At 36.2% G+C, this 21,151-nt stretch overlaps 1 protein-coding gene across 1 annotated transcript; it reads left to right on the top strand.

Moving 5' to 3' along the window:
- The first annotated feature begins 1,524 nt into the window (after window positions 1-1,524).
- Window positions 1,525-4,186, top strand: LOC121791244. Its single transcript, XM_042189258.1, has 2 exons — window positions 1,525-1,807; window positions 2,004-4,186. Exon 2 carries the CDS (start codon window positions 2,418-2,420, stop codon window positions 3,678-3,680), a length of 1,263 nt encoding a protein of 420 aa, XP_042045192.1. The 5' UTR covers window positions 1,525-1,807; window positions 2,004-2,417; the 3' UTR covers window positions 3,681-4,186.
- The last annotated feature ends 16,965 nt before the right edge of the window (window positions 4,187-21,151 follow it).

Raw genomic sequence — 21,151 nt, 5'->3', positions numbered from 1 at the left:
GACCATCCTCGATACACACCCTAGCCACCACCCTAGCCGGCTGCGTGCGGCCAGGCGGTCGGCTAGGGTGCGACCGAACCGGCTAAGCGGTGGCTAGGCGCCTATTGCACACCGACCACCGAGCTGAGCTAATTTTTCATTTTTATTTTATTTATTTATTATTATTTTTATTTCTACTCTATATATACAAGTCCATTGCACTTTTTTTAAATATTTGAAAAACACCAACAATTAAAATGAATTAAATTGGAGGCCAGAGCATTGGCTAGGCTGTGGAAAGGGCATGATGATGTGGCAGGAGTAGAGGTGCCCACGGTTTCGGAATCGCCGGTTCCGATTTTAGAAATTGGCAGACCGGAACTGAACCGCGAGGGTGTTTCGCGGTTACGGTTCGGGTTCCAAAACTGCTGGTTTCAGTTTCGGTTCCGAACCGACAGTTTTTCGGAGGTTTTTTTTTTTATCGTTTTTCATGGTTCTGAACCGCCAGCTTTTTGCGGATCCGGCTTGGTTTCACTGTTTTTTGGCGGTTTTTCACCGTTCCGGTTTTGAACCGCCCGTAACCGACAGATCCGACACGGTTTCAGTTTGAAATTTTTTGAACCTGAACCGAACCACGGTTCAAAAATCGACGGTTTCGGTTTCAATCACCGGATCGGTAAACCTTGGGCAGGTCTAGGCAGGAGGAATTTTAAGCTGGGTTGTTGCTGGGACATTCCTATTTTGGATGCTCTTATCTTTTCTATTTTATTTCTCTCTCCTATTTTTTAATCTAATTTTGTAATCTTTGTGCTTAAATATTTTGACTCAACTTAATTGAGACTAATGGAATATTAAGCAAAACATGTTAATTGTCCTTCTTCTTCTTAGGAGGTTTCGTTTTTTTTTTTCTGTTTTTTGTTAATTGTCTTTTCTTAGGAGGTTTAGTTGAGATAGTTAAAGTTATACTTGTGCGTTTAAAGTTCAAATGACCTAGCATTTAATGAGCCTGCATAATAACAACTATGGTCAAACAAATCATATAATCGCTCTTACTCAATCACCTACTTTACTTTTTATTAGCTTTTATATTTTTTCTTTATCTCCTATTTTAATTTATTATTATTTAATCATTTAACATAATTTCTTAATCTAACGTATAAAAAAAATTACTACTACAATTTAGTTGAGACCGGAGGGTGTATTTTATTTCTCACCCAAAGATTAATAGGAAAATAATATAAAAATCCCCATGAGTTACTTATCCACATTCGCAGTTGAGGAGAGTGTTTTTTCGGTGCAATAACATAAGAGCACGTCACTTAAAACTTACCAATGATACGGCGAGTAGTTATCACGGATCTATAAGAGCGTGGTATCCAAAACCTTCTAAAAGAAGAAATTTATAATGCCAAACTGATATTCCCCCTGCCAGATCGAAATACAATATCTACTGCGCAACGTACAACATTCCTATGTTGTATACCGTGCATCAACGATTGTACCTCTCTACGAAATTACACAAAAAACACATTTACTTTCTACAGACAGAAATCGAAGAGAGAGAGAAAGAGCGAAGAGAGAGAAAGGGTGTATCGATCAAAGAGGAAAACAAAGAGAAGGGTCTTCTCAAATTTCTGATTCAGAATCGTTCTGCAAGAAATTTTTAGAGAGTTAATTGGGGAATGCGAAGCAAGAATTTGAAGCAATGGTGGGAGAAGCTACATGATGGGTCAGAGTTAGTAGTTAAAAAAGATTTGAAGAAAATAAGGCTGGAAGTGTTATGTGATTAAATTTTGTGTTGAATCTGAATTTCGGGAGCTTCAATAAGGTCAGCCCATTTGTAATTTTGTTGGTTTGAACTCAAATTTTTGTCCAAGTTTGAATCTTTATGCTTAGTTGATTCAATTTTTTTGTTCAAGTTTGAATTCTGAGCGTAAAAATCTGAGCTTGAAGTTCAGAATTCAAGCTTGAATCTTTCATTGAGGGAGTGGCATTTTGGTTATTGTTGAATTTGTATAATACAGGTGAAAATGGTGGGCGGTTTACTTGGAGTTGCATGGACGTATCTGGATTTGGGGGTCTAGTTCAATAAAGGGGATGTTTGGATGGTAATTGTGAATTTCGTGGTTGGTGTAGAAGAATTTGTGAATTATCTTGAATTTGGGGTTTTGGAGGGAGACTCAATTTTAATTGGAAGTTTGAGATCTCAGGGCTTGGACTCGAGCCTCAAATTGCTTTAGTGTTTGAAACTGAAGTGTTGGAGATGAGCCATAGCTTTGACCGTTTTAGGGTTTTTTTAGAGGGATTGGATATTTGGAAACTGGGTTATTGGAGATGTAGCAGCTAAAAACCCTAACTCATTGAAGGTGCTGTAAGGTTGTGTGCAAGTGTGTGTTTCTGTTATATTGATTTTAGTGTAGAGATAGAGACAGAGAGAGATGCAACCACCACATCACTATTCGCGGATCAATCTTGCTGAATTGAAAGCTCAGTTAGTCAAGAAAGTTGGGCCAGAGGGGTCAAAGCAATACTTTTATTTCCTTCATATGTTCTTGAGTTTGAAATTGAGTAAGGTTGAGTTCAATAAGCTGTGTCTTAGAATTATTGGCCGGGAGAATATTCCCCTTCACAATCAGTTGATTCGTTCAATACTGAGAAATGCTTGTAGTGCAAAGACACCACCGCCGGCCAATCAGAAGGATGATGTTTCGAGACATGGTGTGCACCTTGCCGGCAAGGATATGTCCACTGACAGTCTCCTGCAAAACGGGTCCCACGCCAATGTAGCTCAGGCTTCTGGTTCACCCTGTTTATCAAATGGAGGTGGTGATCTGCTACCTCTCTCGCCTCGAAAGGTCAGGACGAATATCCGTGACCGGAAAACTGGTGACCGTCGTAGTGCCCTTGGACCTAATGGGAAGGCTAGTTTTGCTACCCACCTTCCTGCTGCTACTCTGTCAAGTGACTTTGGTGCTGTGTTGGAGAATGGAGATTTGAATCCACCTGATATGAGAAGGCTACTGAAGCAATCAGGGAGCGAAAATGAGATCTTGGCCCCAAATGCTGCTAAAATGTCCATCGATAGGAGATCTCTGGATGTTTCAGCTCCTTCATGTAGCAAAGATCAAACTGAGTTGATCGTCAGTGATGATGGGAATGAGGCTTCTGCTAGGAGTCCACTTCGAGCTCCCCTTGGGGTTCAGTTACGTCCTGTTAGCATTGGTGGGGCACACAGAGCTCTGCCTCTATCGAGGAGCAGTAGATGTCTTGGCTCATATAGCAATGGTTCTTTGTTGGACAGTCTAACATTAAGGGAACGGATGGAGCAGATTGCTCTCGTACAGGGTCTTGAAGGGGTTTCAGTGGATTCTGCCAACATATTGAACCACGGTTTAGATGCTTACATGAAAGGATTGATTAGATCGTGCATCGAGCTTGTAGGGTCAAGATCGGGGCATGAGACAACGGAGAACAAACCCAACAAGCATCCCAGTTATATGAAGCTGATAAACGGTGTAAAACCAGGTCATCAATATCTGATGCAACATAGTGGGAAGACGATGGAAGTGCAAGACCAAAGAAGTCAGTCCCCCATTTCGTTACAGGACTTTAGAGTAGCCATGGAGCTGAATCCTCGAAAACTTGGTGAAGACTGGCCGTTGTTACTGGAGAAGATATGTACACATGCATTTGAAGAATAGCGGGGAGCTCCCATTTTTATGGTTCATAGTTGAGTAATTAGTCCTACTGGATCTCAAGGCATGCTTGTGCTGCCACTCTTCTGGCCCTGGTGTGGATTTAGTAGCTCAAATTCATGACCGGTCCAGGGCAAAAGCAGGAATATCTATTCCATTCTGCTTCTGGCTTCTCTTCAATCCAAAAAACCCATTATTAGCGACCACTGTGATGAGCTGAATGCACGAATCTAAGGTCGCGCTCGCTGTTGTATGATTAGCTTGATCCCAAGTTCTTTTTTTTGTTTCTTTGTCCTGTAATTTACAGTGAGAAATTTGTAGAACAGTTTTGCAGGAATAATTTGTGTAGTTCAGTGGAAAAAGTGGTGGGGTTGCATGATACAATAGTCATGTGTATGTACCATCCAGATTGGTTGGGATCTTAATATTAACAATACAGTTTAACCACTTGCTTCCATTCTGTGCTCTGTCCTCTCCTTCTTTGATAACATTTTACATTACTGTTTCCAAAAGTATGATTACTTATACGTTTCTTACTTGTTTAGTTATGTCGTCTTCTGTGATGATGGTCGTTGATTCATTGCTAAAGATCCGGCCTTGCATTTTATTTGGCTGCGTTAGTACATCATGTATATAGCATGCTAATTTCATGTGCACCAGCAATGCTTTTTTGTTATAGAGGATTCATTTATAAGTAAAAACATGATGAAACTAGTTTATTCCATAATGCTTTATCTCTTCCCTTGAATGGTAAGGGCATACTTTTTTTGGTAGACCAGTTTCTATGTATCTTGCAGGTTGCGTTGCAATCTTGAAATCTGATGGATTACTCCAAGAACAGAGATATTGGTCAGTGCCTAAAATCTTTGGTATATATGGTATTCCTTTTTCTTGCTTCTCTCATTGCTACTTCCTGTAACTCTTCTGCAGGTCAGCTGATCAAGGATGGAATTGGATGCTAGTATTCATGCGCATGGAGCTCTCAAAATATCACAGGTCCGTGGTGGCCGGTGTTTTATGATGTTTATGTTATCATATTGTACTGCATTTGACAAGGGCGTGGATGCATTTTCGTACCATGGCAACACTTTGCCTGATTTATCAGAGCTAGTATAAATAATGCAGCTGTTTTTTATGAGGTTTGGCCAAAAAAAGAGAAGTTATTTTCAAACCTGAATCTAAATTCTCCTATTATTGTAGTATGATGATGTAGATGCCTTTATGTAGTATCTAAATAATGAGAACTGAGATCCTTCAGAAAAGATTCTTAATCACTATCTTTTCTTGGCATTATCTCTTTAAGTGCACGTTTGTAAAATTTTGTTTTGTGGATAAGTTAGTAGCTCAGGATCCCACTACTTGCCGTAATGTGAAAAGAAAATGGAGCACCTACCATTGCATCTTCACAGACCATAAACTACGAGATCACCCCCTTCGTTTTAGGTGACTGTTTGGTTTAGAGATTCTGATGATTACCAAAATGTGGTCTTTGTCGCATATGTTCATTGTTAAAAGTCTGAAACTATGTTTTGCTGCTCTTCCTTTGGAATTGAATTGTTCATTGGGATATCTGTTGTAGCTTTAACTGTCTTCATCTTTGGGATCTTGTGATTATGATAGAGAGCGTGTGTGGAATGTAATAAAGTCTAGAGATTGTTTTTTTTACTGTAAAACTCCTTGGAGCAAGGATTGGTGATGGATGGCAAAGCCATATTTACAAATTTCACTGCAATAATGAAGTGATTACAATCCTATATTTAAGATGCACATTTTCTGTAAAACATCAAAAGGGGTGAAGATGATGATGATGATGATGGTGCCATTATTTGCAACAGCTGCTGCTGCTGCACCCATGAATTGCCGACTGCTTTCCCTTATTGACTTCGATTCAAGTTCCTCAAGAACCAGCGCTTGCGCTTGCTGTGGTTTGACATCACCTCCATCTCTGTCTTCTTCAACATCTCCCACATGATCTGCACATCCTCGTACCCGCATGTCTGAATGTCATCGTGAAGTTTCAGCAGCCCCCCACCTACACAGCAGAGTAAAATCCATCATCAGTCATTCTCATTCCCTCACATCAACGGCCAAAGTTCCTCAGACGAAGCGACATGAACATGAGCACACATTAAAGCAAAAAAGAAAGATGCGTATAGCCATCTCATCCACAAAGAATCTGATTCTTTGGCTGTTTCTATAACCTTATCCTACTAAATCGTCAGAGCCCCACTTCAAATCACTCAATTTTTAGGATGATAACAACTGACAAGCATCAAAGAGTTAATATACATCCCATTTCCATGTGATCTTTAGTGCCACAAAAATCTGAAGAAAAGAACAGAAACCGAAAGCGAAGCAGGCAATATAGAGACGAAAAAAGAATAAAAAAGTGGGACATTGCTTTAGTTTTGTCATATTAAAGGGGCCAATTACCTCTTAATCTATTGTTTTCTTGAGTGGAACTAACTATAAGCACCTATAAGTGGAATATTTAGGTATAATGAGCAGATCCCATACAATAAACAAATGCAACTATATTCCAAAAGCCATCATCAGTGCGCGAAAGAATACCGTTTTCAAAGGCTAAGACTGCACTAATCCACAAGTGGATGACAAGAACATCATAAAATACTTCAGCCAAATAGTGTCCAAATCAGTAACCTATCCTTGTCATACATTCTAAATACTTCATTTTGACCAGATAGCTATAAACAACATCATCCTCGTTTGGTCATTCATTCTCCTTCTTACATCATACACTCGTATAATCTGCTAATGTTCGTTGCATAAACCAGGGGCTGGGAGCTCTACTCGGTGTTTGTGTAGTCATCTTCCACCAAGCACTATCAACAGCAACAACTAGTACGAAAGCTTAAGCAAAACGCCCCATCTATGTCAACGGAACCTTTATATCCTTTGACACACCAAGTCTATGCCTCCTAATTCTTTCCACATCGACCCAATTCTTTCTAGATTCGGAAACAGACTTTTGGTTAAGGCATCCAATGATAGTTAAAGAAACAAGCAAAAAAGATAAGGGGCACTTTATTAGTGAATGCAGCAAGGAATCTTCCTACAGTGAGTGAAACTGAGATGAGATAATCCTCACATTTTTAGGATTATTTAGAGAAAGTCTCGTAGATGCTATACCAGACGGATTCCATTTTGCACGCGACATTATTCAAATGAACGATAGATACTACATCCAATGGAATCCATCGAGTGACATGATCTATATCCTCGAAGAACAAGAAGGTCCCCTTACAAAGTGTTTTACTTTAAAGGTGTAGTAAATTCCATGGATATAATTCTATGAAGAAGGAAAAACGGAATATCACCCAAATTTCCAGTAAAAATCTAAATCATGCATAATTTCTTCACATAAGCACAGAAATGAAAACAGGGGAGCAAAACATGATTCCGTTGAAGCCCTCGCAGAAAGGAAATTCATATCATAAAACAAGAAAATCTCCAGCTGCAGCTCCTACCAACTACTCGTAAAAGGGGGAAAATATCAAACTGAAAAAATTGCTAAAACAGAAAGAAATTAAACCATCTTTTTAATCCTCGCAAACGTCAGTGCACCAAATTATTTACACGCACGCACGTAGTGTATATTGATATTGCTCGAAAATCACTTCAACCTCCAGAAAACCTCAATTAACAGATAATATCGAAATTAACTACTACTAATTTCATAGTTAAAATATTTAAAAAAAGGTACTAGTATTTGAGTGGTAATACAATGAAATTCCACTCCATAGGCATATCGAGATGCGAGTTTGACCTTGTTTTCGGGCTTTAACGCGGGCGGAGACGGCAAACCAAGCCCGCCTAACCGGGAAGACGATTTTGTGCCACCAATCCATGACCTTAATTTTGACCTTCCGCCGCCGGTTTCCACAGAAGAGCCTTAACCCGGCCAGAACTATCCCCTTTTCCGTTGTCTATCTAGCTACGCAAAACCAGAGGAGTGTGTAAATTCAACATGCAGAGGAACTCATAGTGTGTGTGAGAGAGAAGAGAGAAGAGAGAAGAGAGAGAAACTAAAAGGTTGTTGGGTTTAGCCGTTAAGGGCAGTCGCGGCTTATTTTAAAAGGAGTCACCTCACCGACATGTGACGGATTAGCGTCCCTTTTTCATCAATTATTTATAAATATGTTAAATCATGTCCCGACACGTTGATCATGTTTTCACCTCCCTTTTTCCACTTTGTTTAACATTGCATGACGTTTATTTATACAAATAATTGGATGATATTTTCATTTAATCTTGTTAGGTTAAATGTTCAGATGAATAGCTTAGCACATGGGTTCGAATATGAATTGATTTTTTCGTGAAGTTTTTCATTTGATTCAGTTTTTGATTTAACCTAAAAGTGGCTGCAAGACTAGAGGAAGCCTTGAAGAACTTTGCCACTTGGATATGATAGATCATACATGTATATACGAATTTTATATGATTATAAAAAAAAGGCGAGTCACGTTATAAACTATCACTCTAAATTCTGTTACCTCAAATATCTTTATTATGGGACTCTTATTCAGAGTATTTTTGTTTTTATTAATAAAAAATCAGACCACTTAAGAATATAACTAATTAATATGTTTATTCTATCCTAAGCTCCTTGTCCAAAAATAATATTACTCCTTCCATCCAAAATTTTAAAATTGGGAGTGCAAAAAATAATTATATTAATTTAAAACAAAATTTTATGCTAATAGATGCTCTAATGTCAAAACTCGAATGTTATATGTTGGCTACGCTACTGCCTCCGTCTCAATCTAAATAAGGCGTATTTTTTTCTAAAATGTCCCAGCCCGAGACATTTTCATTTTAATTAACTTCATTCTTTCTCTTATTTTATCATTTTACTTTTTCTATTTTACTCTCTCTTACTATACTTCACCTTACTTTACTTCACTTTACTTTAATCTATTCTACACTCTCTTTCTAATCCCTGCTTTAGTTTTTCTCGTAATTAAATAGTATTAGTAAAATTTAAATCACTGCTACTTAAATTCTTATGCCAAAATAGAAATATTTCACTTATGTTGGAACGGAGGGAGTATCACTTTTGATTTGGGATAATTTTTTTTAAATTACATAATTAAGTGCATGTGAGTCAATTGAAGGTTTCATTTTTGTTAAGTTTTAAATTAGTTAAATGTAATTTGAAATGAAATACAGTAAGAGTATGACTATTATTGCAATAATACTAATTATGGTGAGTCCACTAATGACATTTTTGGTAAATAAGGGTTAATATTAAGGGATGTGTGTTACAAAAGTAAGAATGACGCATAGTAGTAGTTATGGATAGACATGATAAATAATTCAAGGTATATTTAGTATTTACGTCATTGAACTTGGAAATTATTTGTGCTCGGGCATGTCTATTATTATAATCTGATATATGCCTATGTAATTATCAAATAATTCAGTGAGTAATTTTCTAAATCTCATCGAAATTCTAAACTAATTAAAATGTTCAAATATTTGCACGGAAAGTATTCCAAAATTTGATAATGGTCTGAGTTGAGAAAGCTAGACACTTTGCCGACGACTGTGTGTATAGTGGTATTGATATTGAAGTAGCCAAGTTGGGAAGTGGAGAACACTATGAGATATTCGATAAAAAAAAATAAAGTCCACGTTAATTTGGAGTATATTTTAATACTACTACTAGTCAGACTTATTCGGTGAATTGAGTGAAAGGTTAATTTGTTTGGGGTTGACGGTGACGGTGGCGGTTAAAATATATACTCCACTAAATTTAATTAATGCGCTACACTATTGAAAATAAATCAAACAACTACTAACTTTTGTCTTGCTTTGAAAGGACAAAGAATTTGTTGAATAATTATAGATTTTTTTGTTTTTCTCTCTCTTTCAATATTAGTCGTCGAGTTTTGTTTTTTTATATCGGGGTTTTCCTTCCTTCATACCAATATCAAACAGTAGTATAAATTGTGTAATTATTCAAAATTTGATAACAACTACCACCTTATCAAATTACCACCACTATTGCAACTCTAATTCCGAACGATACAATAATGAAAATTGTTCGTATAAAGTTATAAACTAAAAATTTAGTCGTTAAACACTTCAAAAACTCTACCTAAAACGTGTTTCATGCAAAATAGAAAAATACATTTAGCTAAGCTTATGAGTGGGGATGTCAATAGGCCAAACTATCGAATTTGGGTCCGTCTAAAATTACAGACTAATCGGATGCTGAGTTAGAAATTTCGAAACTCTAATCATAAATGTTCAAATTTCGGGCTAGCTCAGCTGGCTAATCAGATTAAAAAGCTAAATAATAAAATTAAAAGTTATGCAATTTTTTATTCATTAGAAACCTATATTTTTTTTATCAGTAGTTATATTTAAATATTAAAGATATTAATCACATGACTCACATATTAGTATAAAAATTTAAAAATATGACATTCGATACAAATAAAACTTGATAAATCATTCGGATCATTTTATAAAATAATAAGTTATGATAAAAATTGACGTGTTAAAAAAATTAATTAAAGATTTATAGAATTAAAAATGAAACAACAACACATCTTACCAATTTCAAATCACATTTTAGAATTCGGAATATTTTTAACAGTAAACTTGAATTGGCAGAGTTTTTGTCTATTATTATATTAACAGTATATTAGTAAAAACTAATGAAGCTATATTAATTTAAATGGAAGAATTAATTTTTTTGAAATTGTCATTAAAGAGAATCAAATTATTTGTCAAACTGTGAAAAAAATTAGGCAATAGTTATAGTTTGGGCCAACCCATAGGATTCTTAGGTCAGCTCTATTCAACTTAAATTAATCTTAACGAATCCTCTGAATTTAATGAGTTATCCGGATTACACTAGCATTCCTACTTATTAACTTTATTATCTTATATTGCGAATAATAATGCATCTATTGATAAATTTTTTTAGTATTAATAAGTTTTCTTGAATAATTTATATAGTTTAGATTGTTTTCTATCAATGGTTAACTTTCTCTTTATTTATCTAAACAGTTTAATGCAAATCGATAAAGATTAGATTTAATTAATTTCTAAAACTACAACAAATTAATTGCCATTGGAACAATGATTAAATTGGTCACCAAATATAATAAATTAATACTAGTAGGGTCAAGGGTGCGCAGAAAAGTCAACGAATTTTAGGTTCAAAGATATTTTGAAATTTGGTCTGAATTTGAATTAGTATTGGCGGTATATACCAGCTTGGTGTCGGTAATTTTATGGACCACGTGACTTTAATAAACTAATGAAAGGGACTATAATTCTCGTCTTTGTCCAAAAAATTTATACGCTGATCATATATTCAAACATATACATTTAACTATTACTCCACCTTCTAGTATTTGAATTATATGTTGAGCTAACATTTACTCAAATACAAAGTCTTAGATAAACATTCCGATGCTTGTAAAAGTTACGTAATACTAGTATCATAAAAAAGTTAGTATGAAGATAATGTATCAAAATAAAGATTGTCGTATAAACTCATTTTTTACATCGAATGGAATTTTCTATCCGAGCAATATTTATGTGGGCGTTCCACTAGTAATTAGTATTTTATTGGCTTTGGCAAGATCAAACAAACGAGAAAAAAATAAGAAGTAAACAATACACAAGAACTTATGAGGTTCGGCTGAAAGCCTACATGGATAACACAGTTGTAAGTGACTAGGTAGGGACTTTATTCACTTAGCAACACAGTTGTAAGGGCAAGATCGAGATGCACTTACAATGGGAACACAAATGGATAACGAAGAACACTCTTAATCAAATCTCAAGACTAAGTCACAATTGTTTCTCTCTTCCCAATCCTCCTCTTTAGCGTTAGCATTCATCTGCTCAAAGAGATCACATCACACACTTATATATACAATTGGGGTGTTCGGTTTGCAATATTGTATCCCGGAATTAAATATGTAGTGTTTTTAGTTCATGAGATTCAATCCCACAACTCTTAGATGGATAATCATGAGATAATTAGTAATAGCTAACCCCTTATGACTAAAATAATCTCATAACTCAATTCTAGATTATATCTTGATATTATTTTATCTAGGAAACAGAATACTACCTATGTAAATGAAGTTAGTTATAACTGACTTCTCATGATTAATTATCCGGTGTGTTTTACTGTTTGGTGTATGTACACCCATACTCTGAGTCTGCTGATTCACCACAAACCTAACATGTTTATTTTAATGGAGTAATAATATTAGAAATAAAAAATTATTTTATTAAAGATGATTAACATATGAAAACATTGAAATAATAAATACCATAAATTTGAAATAAATCAATCAGAATAATTATTTTTTAAATTTAATTTTTGGTATAAATGTTAGTAATGATGTACTCCTCTGTCCGCCATTAATGTCTCATTTTTCATTTTTTATATGTCCGTCAATAAATGTCTCATTTCACTTTTACTACATTTGGCAAGGGGGCCCACATTCCACTAGCTCACTCAACTCATATTTTATTATAATACCAATATATAAAAGTATAACCTACATTCCATTAACTTTTTCTATCATCTCTTTTATAAAGTCAAATAATGTCTTAACACTCGAACCATTCAAAAATGGGATATCTAATAGCGGACAGAGGGAGTACTACTCTCGCTCCCCAAAAAATGTATGCTTTGTGGACAGTGCAAAACTCTATTCGAAATTAGTAACGTAGTAGAAAGAAAAAAAAACTAAAGTAGATATAGTTGTCAAATGGCCTCAGTTGGCCTAGTCCGACCTAGGCCGCCTCAGGCCAGACAGATTGGAGTCGGGCCGGCCCAGGCCCACTTAGCAGGTAATTCAAACATCGTTATTATTCTTGGTGTCCCAATTATAATTAAAGGACGTAAGTAGAATTTGAAGTGTCACCCCCAAAAAAGTACGTAGTTGATACTTATTTACTACACTACAAAAAATTTATCTTTTAGGGATATAAATATTGAAACACAATTACTAGCGTTTGGAAATTTTTAAAAATAACTAATATAGTATAATTAGGACGCATAAGTAATGTTTCAATGTTATGTTTGTATCTATTTTGTGCATTTTAAAATTTTTTCTTGCCGAGGAAGTGCAACAAGATCAAAGTTGAGGCACCGAAATATATCTCTTTCAAGATGTCATTAGCTAAAGTTTCACCAATATTGTATAAATTGTTTTTCATTGTACTTGGATATTTCGTCCAGTCCGTTATTGTCCACACCAGCTTGATTTTTGATTTTTTTTTTTTTGATATATTTGAGCTTGTAGCTAGGAGTAGCTTATTAAAAAAATATTTGTAATAGTAATTTGAGTTGATGGTACCTTATATCATAAAAACTTTATATGTATGGTTCTCATGGTTTGCTTTACAACAAGAAATATGAGTATATATCTTTACCAGCATATTACATCAAGATTATCAATGTTCACACGGCGGACGTGCTGGCTCAATTCTCACCATATAACCAAACAATATAGATATTTTGCTATATTTAGTCCACGTTCACATTAATATTTTTTTGTTTTTTGATTTGATTTAGTTGTAGATTAGAATTAATATAAATGGATAAAACTATAAATCTAATACTAATGTAGATTTGTGAGAAAGGTGCTCCCGGGTGGGGCTACTTTCAAATTTAGGTAGTACAGTATATAATTGGTAGTGAGAGAAATTCATTATAAAGTTGATTTATATAATAAGGTTTTAGACAAGTCTTAGTCCACGAAAGGTAGTATGTCATTCTTGATCTTGATGAGCACAATGGGTTGTGATTCAACAATCTATAGAGTGATTGGACTACTATTAATTGGACCCATGCCATGACTTAGAGTTCTAATAATTGCCCCTTTTGTATAGTACCCTACAACAACTTAATTGTTGAAAACATTATACATTTTCTAAGGTGTGCCACTCAATTTTGTCTTCAACGTGACACTACTTTTGGAAACTAAATGAAGGACATGGTATCCCTAACTTTGTTTGATCTTAACTTTTTCAACATGTTCTTGAATCTTCCTCAAAATTGAGTCACTCAACTACATTAGTTGGTTATTTAGCCTTCGATTAGAGACTGATCAGTTATCATCGATTGAGAATATGATTAATTTGCTTACATTATTTTGTCTAATATAATTTTTTTATAACGTATAAATTATAAAGTAAATCTAAACTAGTACTCTGTATATGTTATACTATATGTTATACTGCAAAAATATGTTTTCATGTTGCTTTGTATTTATAAATCTTTATTTGTTTTTAATTAAATTTACAGAAATTAAGTAGTTTGTATGTATTAATTAAATAAACGAAGCTTTCTTCTTTAAACTAATAGATTAACTCGTGTTTACAGAAAGTCCTTCAGTCAATTTATTGTACAAATGATTGAATAATATTCACAGCCTAAATAGATGTGGATAATCTATCGTGAACTTCCCATATTGGATGATAGAGAACATCTGATGTTGGTTCACGAAGAAACAAGTACATCTATGTTGGTTAAACTAAAGTGTGTGATCTCAGCGATTATTCATTTTAAATGTATATTAGTAACATTAAGCTTACGATAATGTTTCTACTTTTTAACTTGTTAGATGATAGTATATATATATACTTTTGCAACAATGTATTTTTATTTCCTTGGGAAGTGGTAATTGGTATACGAGAAAAACTACTATTGGTACTTTATTGAATCGTGTTTGAGTGTGCTATATGACTTTGTTCCTAAGAGATTGTTAGACAAGACGTTATTATACATAAACTTAGCTCGTTGAAATATATTCCTATATACGGAGTAATAAATGAAGACTTCAGAGCTCTAATTGTCACATGCATATTGTCTAACTTTAATAATAGATATTGTTGTCATGCATGTACATTTTAGTTCTTGGTTTAAGAGTCCGCAAATGGTGCAACATACATTCCTCAGCTCATTAAATAATTGAAATAAGATATTAACATCATAACTGAATAAACTAATAGTTGAGATTCATAAATGGAGTGAAGAATATAACGATGATGAAGATGAAAAATGAAGTTCGGTGAGGGAGGTATTTATATGTAGCAATAAAGGGTGTTGGGAAGCTTTAAAAAGTACACTAAAAAATAAAACAAAAGGCAAATTTGATCCGGTTACTATACTAGAGGGAAGGTATTTTTTAATTAGAAATTTTATAAATTCAAATTTAATAAAAACTAAATTAAAAAATAATAATAATAGTGAGATGTCACTGTCAGCTTAGATCGAGTCTAAAATGTCAAATCATCCTAATCACTCTTCTGTATATGCATATTACATATACTACTAATTAAGATGGTGACGACGTCAACGTTTGGGAATTTAATTTAGTTGCTATAGGTTGCCTTTGCCTCCGAAAATTGAAGTGCATGCATGGTAAACATACGTTAGAATTATAAATTATACGGTGTAGTCGTTATTTATACTATTATTAAATGATTAAGCATTTCATCAGTCATTATCTATACCTAGATGGCGAAGAATAATAACCTCAAATTTAATCCGATACATAGAAAAGTTTATCAACAATCATTTTATTTATAAGCCCATGTGTGTATGAATTAGTTAGATAAGCCCAAAGAGCTAGTTTTCCGATAAATAACAAATCAATGAGAGGCTAATATCATTTGCAAAAACCGAAATTGAAAAACAACCAATTTATGTCATTTCAATCTGTTTCAGAGAAACAATAGAAAATTCTAGTGTATAATCAATGAAGATTTGTACTACCTTTTTTCAAATTTTCTGCATGCTGAACTTATTCTCATGATTAGGAGAATGCACCATGCTCGAGTCATTGGCAACCACCATGTGTAGAACTCCAAGCTTTTCCACAGGCATAGCAGAACTCATACCTACACCTGTTGAGGCCTTATCAATTTTAGAGACGGGGAAAGATAAATAAACAAAACATAATAATAACACATATTTTAGATCATATAACCTGCACGTAATGTGCAGGCATCCTTCATTCCTTTCGACGTAGAAATTGCAGCCGGGGCATCTTCGCCACTTCCTGGACTTGGCAAGATCATGCACCATTAGATCCCCTCCCTCCCTCTCATCCTTCCCGAGCTTCGCGAACCCCTCGCAGTCCACCCCGGCGTGCCAGGGCGCCACGTTGCACCTCCGGCAGAATGGGCACTCGGCCTCGGCTATGACCCCGGCGCCGCCGTCGTCCACCAGCAGCGCCGAGCAGTTCTTGTAGGGGCAGTACACGTGATCCCCCACCGTGATCGCCGCCTCGCACAGCACGCCGCCGCCACGCCGGCGGGGAGCACAGCCCTGCACGCGGCGACGCCGCAGCCAGTTCCCGGGCAGGCGATGGCCGCGGCGGCGTCAACGATGGCGGGAGATGCAGTCGTTGCAGAAGCGGTGGGTGCAGCCGGGGAGGGGGAACATGCTGTCGCCGTCTTTCTCCTCGACGCAGATCTTGCAGAGAGACTGCAATGACTCTCACGCTGCCGCCGCCTTCTTCCTCCGCCGCGGGTTTGGAGGTTTCGGGTGGTTGGTTGTGAAAATGTGCGATGAAATTCACGAAGAAGAAAGTATTCATGTGGAATCTATTGTTTCATTACTTGACTATAGAGCTTAATGAGCTAATACATATATCATTACATTCGAACAATCTAGATTCCAACTCAAATAAAACATCGTACAAGCTAAAGCGAGTTTACAGAGCTTAATCATAACAAACTAAGCTTAATCATAACAAACTACGGTCAAGTACTTTCTTCTTTAACCCTTTGATCAACACGTCTCTCCAAGTGGTACACAAGTGGTCCACGATCTTAGCTGTGTCTTCTGGTACAACCACGAGCTTGGCACGCGTGAGGTTGATGACTTGTTTATCACGTGCATGTTGCTTTGCTACCATACACTGATTATCATGGTTAGTGATCTCAGCTTTGTTAGCAGCAGCTTGATCAACTTGGTATGCAGCTGCTTGATCAACTCTGTTAGCAGCAGCTTGATCAACTTGTCATGAAGCGGCTTGATCAGCTTTGTTGGCAGCAGCTTGATCAACTTGGTATGCAGCGGTTTGATCAACTTTGTTAGCGGCGGCTTGATCAACTTTGTTAGCGGCGGCTTGATTAACTTTGCTATCACTTCCAACACACCCCCTTCAAACCGAGTGAGGCTAGGGATATTATTCCTAACCTTTCTCTCAGCTTCACGAAGGGTTGATGATTTAGAGGTTTGGTGAAGATGTCAGCTATTTGATCAGCTGTGGGCACATGTCTTAATTCCAGCTCATTGCTCAAAACTTTATCACGAACAAAGTGCATATCCAACTCGATGTGTTTGATTCTTGCATGTAGTACTGGATTAGATGCCAGAGATATTGCACTTATATTATCAACCCAAATCACTGGAGCTTGTTTTCTCTTGATCTTCAATTCACCAAGTAATGAGACTAGGCATGTTTTCTCTTGATCTTCAAAACCACGGTTTGCTTTTTGACACACCAAGATATCAAGTTCCTTCCATGATAGGCACACACACCAGTGGTTGATCTTCTGTCATCCAAGTCAACAACCCAATCTGAGTCAGAGAAAGCTGATATATCACCATTTGATTTCTGGATTTGAATACCATAATCCAATGTCCCTGACAAGTATCTCAAGATTCTTTTAACTACTCTCCAATGTGTATCCAATGGAGCTGCCATGTATTGGCTCACTTTGTTTACTGCAAAGTTGATATCAGGTCTAGTAATGGCTGCATATTGCAATGCTCCCACTATGCTCCTATAGAGTTTGGGATCTGATATAGGTTCGCCTACACTTTTCCTCAATTCACAGTTAGAAACCATAGGGGTTGGACACCCCTTTGCTCCTGTCATATTGGCTCTCTTTAAAAGGTCTTTGATGTATTTGGACTGACATAGGTGAAGTCCATTGTCTTGAGTTTTAACCACTTCAACACCTAAGAACAAGCTCACCTCCCCAAGATTTTTTAAAGAAAAAGAAGAGTTAAGCTGAGAAATGACCAATTGAATGGATGCAGGAGCATTTCCAGTTATCAACATATCATCAACATAGATTAGAAGATATATAACTTCATTTCTCTGCTGTCTGAAGAACATCGGCCGTAGATTGAGAGAAGCCTAGAGCAAGCAAAACAGAGTGCACAGTAAAGAACCAAGCTCTAGAGGCTTGCTTTAAGCCATAGATTGCTTTATTGAGTTTACAGATAAGATGACCCCCCCACTCAAAACCCAAAGACTGCTTCATATAGATATCTTCTTTAAGCTCACCATTCAAGAAGACATTATTCACATCAAGATGAGTTATCTGCCAGCCAAGTGAGACTGCCAAACTGAGGACAATTCTGATCGTAGTAGGTTTCACAACAGGACTAAAAGTCTCATTGAAATCAAATCCAGGCTGCTGAGAAAAGCCTTGAGCAACTAACCTGGCTTTATGTCTGGCAATGGCACCAGATAAGTGCAGTTTGATCTTAAATACCCAGGTGCAGCCTATAAGGTTTTTGCCTGGAGGGAGAGATGTTAAAATCCATGTTTTGTTTTTAAGAATAGCATTAAATTCATTCAGATCTCTAAACTGGAATAAGCAAGGCATCAATGGCAGACTTAGGCAGAAATGAAGAGGAAGTGATGATGTTGAAAATTTTTGGCTTGAAAAGGCCAGACTTAGATCTAGTGGTCATAGAATGAACGGGCTGAGCAGGAGGACCATTGGATGATGAATGATCCTCAATATAAGACTAAGAGAGTGGAGAGGCCTGGCTATGTTCATCAGGGTGAGACTGGGACAACAACTGGTTCTGAGTTATGCTGAGAGGATGGTGAAGAAAAAGGAACAGAATGAGATGGTTGGGTAGTGATGGGAATATAGTGGATAGAAAAAGATGGTGTGGGAGAACTAGACTCAACTGGACTAGGTATTGCAGGAGGGGAAATTTGGAAAGGAAACACTGTTTCATCAAAGACTATGTCTCTAGTGACAATTAGTCTCCCATCTGGGGGAGAGCTCTAATACCATATTAGAAATGTGCCACTCACCCCTTAAAAGGCCTTATAAGGGGGAGGGTTATCCACACTTATATAGATTAGATTGGATCTTCACCAAGTCGATGTGAGACAGAATTTAGAGAATTTAACACGCCCCCTCACGTGTGGGCCGGAAAGGACATCAGCCTTCCATCACGTGGGTAGGCAATGCAAGAGATAAGAGAACCATCATCAATGTGGGCTGGAAAGGACATCGGTCTTCCACTCGTGAGGTAGATAAGAGATAAGAGAAAACCATCATCGACTTGGGCCAACTTTGATACCATGAAAATGTGCGATGAAATTCATGAAGAAGAAAGTATTCATGTGGAATCTATTGTTTCATTACTTGACAATAGAGCTCAATGAGCTGATACATATATCATTACATTCGAACAATCTAGATTCCAACTCTAATAAAACATCGTACAAGCTAAAGCGAGTTTAAAGAGCTTAATCATAACAAACTAAGCTTAATCATAACAAACTACGGTCAAGTACTTTCTTCTTTAACCCTTTGATCAACACGTCTCTCCAAGTGGTACACAAGTGGTCCACGATCTTAGTTGTGTCTTCTGGTACAACCACGAGCTTGGCACGCGTGAGGTTGATGACTTGTTTATCACGTGCATGTTGCTTTGTTACCATACACTGATCATCATGGTTAGTAATCTCAGCTTTGTTAGCAGCAGCTTGATCAACTTGGTATGTAGCTGCTTGATCAACTCTGTTAGCAGCAGCTTGATCAACTTGCCATGAAGCGGCTTGATCAACTTTGTTGGCAGCAGCTTGATCAACTTGGTATGCAGTGGCTTGATCGACTTTGTTATCACTTCCAACAGGTTGAGGTGGGAAGAGATTATGAGTTCCTGGAGCTGCAGTTCTTGGGCGAAATCGTCGTCGGAAAGTAGGGATTCTTCGTTGGATTGGGGATTTTCGGAGGTGTTGATGACGATTGAAGCGATGTATTCGTCGGTGCAGGCGAGGGCGATCTGTTCGGATTCCATTTCTATCTCTTGTGTTGAGAATGAAATTAAAGTGTTCGTTTTGTTGTATGGAAACACTGAGATGCTTAATTCCAAAGGACTTAGCAGTTATTGGCACTAATTGTGTATGTAAGCGGGGATTTAGAGAGATTTGTGGTGATAGGATATTAATCACTATGAATTAGGAGCGTAGTTTTGAGATAGATTTAATGGAGAAGAAAAATCGCGTGATTTTAGAGAGAAGTCGGTTTTCTTCGTAAAGGAGAACGGTCATAATTATATACTCTTTCCCACACATATTATACAAAAAAAATCTTTTATAAACTAGAAAAGTTATCCACTTCAAATTAAGTCCATTTTCTGGAATAGGCAGTAGTTTTCCCGTTTATCATGGTTATCCTTTTTAGTTGAAAAAATCAATATCTAGTGGAGGCTTTACTTTTTGATACGTGATTTAAGATAATTTGTGTTAGATGAGTTAAGTGTATAAAGAATGAAATAAAAAATGATAGAGAATAAAGTGAAAGAGAGTAAAATAAGCTGAAGAAGAAATGTTGACTTTTACTAAAAATAATAATAACTCCACCAACGTACTAAAATGACAAAAAATGAAATGAATATTTTTTTTTCAATCACATTAAATTACCTCGTACACGATATCCTTATTCATTAATAGCTTCGAATATGATAATTATTCAATTATATAATCACTCACGATTGCAGTTGTTTCGGAAAAACGTTGCTAATTCACACCCACGTTTCATATATACGTGAATTTGCCATTTATTTATGGTTGTGTTAATTTGACTAGCACCTAATAAGGCAATAAGGATGAATTTTCTACCTGAAAATGGAATTCCTATGTAAACAGATATAGGGCACATGTTTCTAGGAGGATGCATCATTTTGGGTTGGCCGGTTGGGTGTAATTCCTAAATCAAATCCCAATTCTAGACAACAAATTAAGAGCCTGCCCATATATGTAATTTGCTACTCTACAAACTGTAAAATATTCTCAATCTCAATCTCAATCTCAATCTCAATCTCAATCTCAATCTCAATCAAAGAGCCTAATAATAACATTGCTATTACAGTACCAAAGTAGTATACTAGTGCGGCCATACAGCTATTTAATCATAGGGTTATGATCAATTCAGATTTTTTAGCCTAATTGAGAATTGATATGCATTATTAGTTACTCATTTTTATTAAATGAGTGGTCCAGAATTTACCGCATGAAAATTATTTTTAGATTAATTAATTATGAAAGGGCATAATGGTAATTTCATGGTACATTTTATTCAATAAATATTTTTTTTGATTTTAATTTTTTGTAATTTTTTTTTAAATTTTTAAATTTTTTTTGTCAACTACATATACAATTCATGTCAACTACACACGTATAATATCAACTATGTGTACA

The sequence above is a fragment of the Salvia splendens genome, unplaced genomic scaffold (assembly GCF_004379255.2).
Source record: "Salvia splendens isolate huo1 unplaced genomic scaffold, SspV2 ctg755, whole genome shotgun sequence".
In the NCBI taxonomy this organism is placed as follows: Eukaryota; Viridiplantae; Streptophyta; class Magnoliopsida; order Lamiales; family Lamiaceae; genus Salvia; species Salvia splendens.
Note: the sequence above shows the minus strand (reverse complement) of the source record. Positions and strands in the feature narration are given on the sequence as shown.